This window comes from Rhincodon typus, chromosome 1 (genome assembly GCF_021869965.1).
Source record: "Rhincodon typus isolate 14 chromosome 1, sRhiTyp1.1, whole genome shotgun sequence".
Lineage (NCBI taxonomy): Eukaryota > Metazoa > Chordata > Chondrichthyes > Orectolobiformes > Rhincodontidae > Rhincodon > Rhincodon typus.
Window position 1 is genome coordinate 3,962,468 of NC_063332.1, and position 6,196 is coordinate 3,968,663.

Consider the following 6,196-nt stretch of genomic DNA (forward strand, 5'->3'; position numbering starts at 1 on the left):
TATCTGCCACCTGCCAGCCCTTCCCATGCTGTCTGCCCCATCATGGATCTCTACAGCACATTCTCACCTCTTTCAAACAATCTCATTTTCTCCTCCTCCTCCCTGGGCTTCTTTGGGGCTGCTGCTTTGCTCGACATTCTCTCTCGGTGCTTCATCAGCTTCCTGGATTGACAGTAGCTCCTGACTTCTGGATCCTCAGTCAGGACTCTAGTGGGAGATGCATGCAGTGAATCTGAGAAGGAAACACAGTCGGGGTCAAACTAGCTGGATCAGAATTTTGGAGGGCAATGTTTAGAGAAGTCAAGGAGCTGACCTGTACGCAAGCTTTCACTGCTGCTCTCAGAATCCAACTGGGCAGTTTGCCTCTGTGCCCCAGACTTCGGCATGTAGAATAGCTTGGTGCTACCTGCAGGTTTGTATGGCAACATGACAGGAACATCTACAGGGAAGCAAAGATATTTCAGCACGTCTCTCACAAAACGGAAAATCTGTTCAGAACCACTTGCTTATTGGATCCTTGCAACAGGACAGATTTTGAGGGGACATCCCTCCTCATGTCGAAACGTAGAACTGGGCAACACAATCTAGATATCAAGGGAAAATAAAAAGGGTTTCTTGTTTAAATGAGAGATGAGAAGACAAGGAGAATTTCTTCTCTCAAGAGGACCATGAGTCTTTGGACTTCTCTTCTCCAAAATGCAGTGGGGGCTGGGTCATTTAATATATCCACCTTAGTTGTTTGACTGACAAAGAAAGTCAAGGGGGAAAGAGGACAGGTAGGAAAGTGAAGCTGTGGCTGTAATCACATCAGCCAAATCTTATTTGAGGGACTACATGGCCTCAGCCTGCTCCTCCTCTTCTCGCAAATTATTAATCCTGTTAATTACTAACCCTGCTAATTAATCCAACAACCTCATCAAACTGGGCCTCCTCTCATACAGGTCAGAGATTCACCATTTGTGGGATACACTGCTGTAATGGCAAAGGTCTGGCCTACTGTCCATGTTACAGCCCCAAGTTAAGGTCTTTGGTCCCATAGCACACTCTTTGCCAGCGGACTAGTCCTCCAGCCCAGTTACAGACTGGCTTTACACTCCAGTCTCTAACCTGTAATACACCCTAGAGTACAGACTTCTCTTACAGTGCAGCATGTGGACTCTATTTTACAGGTTGCTGCTGATGCACATTTTACAAGTGGTTACAATTTCCAAACACCAACTATAAAAACCATAAAATTCAAGTGGTGAATCCTCAGAGCTGTGAGATCATAAACATGCAGCAATGATCTCATCAATAAAAAAAACACATCACTCTTAATATCCCAGCAACCAATAACAGAAGAATTGGAATACCCCAGTGATATCTAATAAGACTCAAGTAAATACCCCAGTGATATAAAACAGAGCAATCTGAGCCAGGTAAATACCCAGTGACATATAACAGGGCAATGTGAACCATGAAAATAGCCTAGTGACATATAAGTGAGCAATGTGTCCCTTATAAATACCCAGTGGTACATAACAAAGCAATTTCAGCCATATATATTATAGAAGCCATCATCCTCACTGCTCTAGCTGATAGGTATCTCAGTAACAGATTGAGCTGGGAACTCACTGCGGACACATTCTTCCATTTAAAACTGTAGGCACTCACCTGTTCCCGGAGTAACCAGCGTGTGGCCGGTGGTCATCGCCGATCCGAGATCTGGCAGTGTTGGCACCGATACCTCCTGCTCCCCTGTCTCGCTGGTTGGGACAGCAATAATTGGTGCCTCCAATGGTGGTGGTGCGATCGTCTGGGTGGACACATCCACCTTGTTGCTGTCCTGTGCAGTCTGAATCCTCAGTTCTGGTCTGATCTCAGAGGGATAGTCAAACAAGGGCAGGAAAGTGGGGTAAAAGGGTGGAATGGGCATGGGGAGAGGGGGGTACGGTGGTCCGTGGGGATCCGGTTGCCAAGCAGTGGGACAGGACCTGTCGGAAGCGTCGCGGTTGGGTGGACAAAGAGCCGAATGTGGCCCATCTCCTGTGGCAGGTGGGTCTGCAGGGCAGAGATGGAGATGTTGGGATGGCACAGGGATGTCACTGAGAAGAGGCTTGGAGGATGCTGGCTGCTTGGGAGACAGGGTTACCCGGATGTGTGAAAGCACAGTCCTGTTGGGAGAGGAGCTGTGGGGATCTGGGGAGCTGCATATGGGTTTCAGTGCTGCTGGACTGCCATGGCTGGGCACTTCAGACTCTAACGGGGGCTGCTCAACAACACTGCTCTCACCAACGTTGGGCTTCCTTTGCTCCAGGTCACTTTGCTGGCATTCCCCTTGTATCTCACCAAACGTGGGGTCAGACTGCAGGGAGACATTGATGGGATATCTTGATGGCCCATCCAAGCTGGGAGAGTCCTCATCAAGTGGCTCAATGGCTCCGTGCTTTTGAGTGGCTCTCACCTTTGGAAGGGGAGTGCTGAGCTGGGAGTTGGTGGGAAGGGTCTTCCTTCTCGAGGAGAAGGTGATAGCAATGATGGGCTTTGCTGGCTGGGATGGAAGGGATTCAACACATTCACTCACGGGGCAGTCCAGAGCCACTGCTTTCAGCTGCTCGTCCATGTCCCTGCACAGGGGAGTCCGAAGCCGCACAGTGGTGTCAAACTGATTGTCAGAAAGCTTTTGGAGCTGGCTGGAGATCTGGCATTGTGCTACGTTAACAGATCGGAACTCTGCAGAGGGGAGAGTGGGCAGCTCAACCTCTAGGCCAGTATCTAAAGATGACGCTTGATCAGAGAGCAGAGAGAAATCCTCAGCATCTACTGAGCATCCATCCTGTCAAAAATACAAAGATTATTTCAGCTGTTTGCTCAACACTGCTTCAGTTTTAGTTTGAAGCTAGAAGGAAGTCTGGTGAAAGCAACTTTAATGGTGGTTTCACTATCTGCAGAGCAAATGTTTCCGGAAAGTGGGTGGGAGGGTGGGGATAGCTGAGCAGCACATGTAACCATTCAGTTGTATGCAGCTCCCTACAAAACAGGAGGCCATTGTGTAATCCTAAAGTTATACAATTCTCATGTCCTGGCTTCTGCTAGCACAGAGATTCCTCAGCTACTTTCAGTGAGCTCAGTCCAGAAACTATGCTATCTGCATCAACTCAGACCACAAATGTCAGCAGGACAGACGAATATAGAAACAGAAGTAGGCCAGTCAGCCCATTGAGCCTGCTTGCCATTCCATATAACTGTAGCTGCTCAAAAACGTCAATGTCTTTTACAGACCCAATCCCCATAACCTTCCACATCATTGATCATCAATCTCTACCTTAAACAAAGTGTGAACTCTCACAGCCCTCTGAAGCACTAAACTCCAAAGACTGACAATTCTCTAAATACAATAATTTCTCCTCATCTTGGACCTAAGTGGTATCCCTCTTATTTATAAGTTGTGCCTCCTGGTTCTGGGCTCCCCAGCAAGAGGAAATATTTTACTTGCAGATACCCTGAATTATTTCTGTAGGTTACAATGAGACCACCTCTTATAAGGACAAAGCGATGATGAGCAGCCAGGTTAAAAACCTGGTCAGCTCCCCAACACTCAAACTTAATAAGTGGGGCACCATTTGATGGTTCAAGCTAAGGTTAGTTTCTCCTGCTCCTAGCCCAGCAACACTGGTATTATTTACTGTCACAGGGACAGGAGAAAGCCATTCAGCCCCTCAAGCCCAAGCCTGTTCCATCATCTAATGAGAACATGCTGATCAGTATATCCTTAATTCCCGATTAAACAAAATTTCTCTCTCCTGAATGAACATCCTCCATGCCTGACCATCTCTAGCTCTCTGGAGTGTACAGTCACAAAAGATTCACAACGATTTGCAGGAAGAAGTGTCTCATCTCAACTATTAATGGTCAAGCCCATACCCACAGGCCTTTCTCTAGACTCCCCCCACCCCAGCCACAGTAAACGTGGTCTCAGCCTCTATGCCACTGGGTCTGCATTGGGTTGTTTTAAAAACAACCCAGTCAGTGACAGTTACTTGCCCTTTCCTGTAACCCAGTAACTTTAGGTATTTAATCTAATTAACCTTTGACGGCAACAATTACCACCACCCCATTGCAAATTCTCGTTTCCTTGCATCCACTCTAGCATTTGTCAATTACCTTAAATCTGCAACGTCTGATTATCGAGCTCTGTCAGTGAAAATTTTTACTTTGCTGATTCCATTCAAACCCTTCTACATTTTAAGCACTTCTATCAAACCTCACTTCAATGGAGAACAATTCCAGCTTTTTTTTTTAAATTCACTCATTAGACATGTGCATCACTGCTGGGCAGTATTTATTGCCTGTCCCTAATTGCCTTTGAGAAGGTGGTGGTGACCTGAACCACTGCAGGCCATGTGCCACAGACCCACAATGCTGTTGGGAGGGAATTCCAGGATTTTGACCCAGCGACACTGAAGGAACTGTGATATATTTCCAAGTCAGGATGAGGAGTGGCTGGGAGGGGAACTTGCAGGGGGTGGTATCCCCATGTATCTGCTGCCCTGGTCCTTTTGGATAGAAGTGGTCATGGAAGATGCTGTCTAAGGAACCTTGATACACTTCTGTAGTGCATCTTGTGAATTGTATACGTTGATGCTACTGAGCATCAGTGGAGGAGGGGATCAATGTCAATCGTAGGCTGCTTTGTCCTGGATGGTGTCAAGCTTCTTAAGCATTGTTGGAGCTGCACCCATCCAGGCAAGTGGGGAGTATTCCATCACACTCCTGACTTGTGCCTTGTAGATGGTGGACAGGCTTTGAGGAGTCAGGAGGTAAATTACTTGCTGCAGAATTCCAAGTCTCTGACCTGCTCTTGTAGCCACTTACATGGTTAGTTCAGTTCAGTTTCTGGTCAATGGTAAACCCTAGGCTGTTGATAATGAAGCATTTAGTGACAGTCATGCCATTAAATGTCAAGGGGCAATGGTTAGATTGTCTCTTAACACCCCTACACAGTGTGGAAGCAGGCCATTCAGCCCATCGAGTCCACATCGACCTGCGCTAATTGTATTTCCCACCCTAGATACTATGGGTAATTTAGCGCTACCAATCCACCTAAACTGCACATCTTCAGGCTGTGGGAGGAAACTGGAGCACCCGGAGGAAACGCACGCAAACACGGGGAGAATGTGCAAACTCCACACTGACAGTCATCCGAGGCTGATATCGAACCTGGGCCCCTGGCGCTGTGAGGCAGCAGTACTAACCACTGAGCCACCGTGCTAGAGGTGGTCATTTCCTGACACTTGTGGCACAAATGTTATTTGCCACTTTTCAGCACAAGCCTGGATGTTACCTTGATCTTGTTGCATTTGAACACGGGCTGCTTTAGCATCGAAGGAGTTGCAAATGGTGCTAAACATTGGCAAACATCCCCCACTTTTGACCTTATGATTGATGAGGCAGCTGAAGATGGTTGGGCCAAGGACACTACCCTGAGGCACTCCTGCATAGAGGTCCTGGAGCTGAGATGATTGACCCCCAACAACCACGACCATCTTCTTATGTGTCAGGTATGACTCCAACCACTGGAGAGTTTGCCCCCTGATACCCATTGATTCCAGTTTTGCTGGAGCTCCTTGACGCCACACTTGGTCGAATGCAGCCTTGATATCAAGGACTGTAATTCTCACCTCACCTCTCGAATTCAGCTCTTTTGTCCATGTTTGAACCGAGGCTGTAATGAGGTCAGGAGCTGAGTGGCCCTGGCGGAACCCAAACTGGGCGTCACTAAGCAGGTTATTGCTGAGCAGGTGCTGCTTGATAGCACTGTTACTGACACCTTCCATCACTTTACTGAGGATCGAGAGGAGACTGATGGGGTAGTAATTGGCCGGGTTGGATTTGTCCTGCGTTTTGTGTACAAGACATACTTGGGCAATTTTCCACATTGTCGGGTAGATACCAGTGTTGTAACTGCACTGGAACAGCTTGGCTAGGGGAGCGGAAAGTTCTAGAGCACAAGTCTTCGGCACTATTGCTGGAATATTGTCAGGGCCCATTGCCTTTGCAGTTTCCAGTGTCTCCAACTGTTTCTTGATATCACGTGGAGTGAATCGAACTGGCTGAAGACTGGTATCTGTAATGCTGAGTACAACTGGAGGAGGCTGAGATGGATCATTCACTCGGCACTTCTGGCTGAAGATTGCTGCGAAAGCTTCAGCCTTAT

General features: G+C 47.6%; 1 protein-coding gene across 6 annotated transcripts in view; it reads right to left on the bottom strand.

Moving 5' to 3' along the window:
• The window catches only part of alms1 (ALMS1 centrosome and basal body associated protein), a 53,512-nt gene that overhangs the window by 21,668 nt on the left and 25,648 nt on the right, over window positions 1–6,196 (bottom strand). For all 6 annotated transcript variants that reach the window (XM_048598503.1, XM_048598490.1, XM_048598479.1 and 3 more), the window contains 3 exons: window positions 1,654–2,815; window positions 314–439; window positions 68–232 (listed from right to left, as the gene is read on the bottom strand). In XM_048598503.1, the coding sequence (XP_048454460.1) occupies window positions 68–232; window positions 314–439; window positions 1,654–2,815 (1,453 nt within the window). The remainder of the gene's footprint in view (window positions 1–67; window positions 233–313; window positions 440–1,653; window positions 2,816–6,196) is intronic.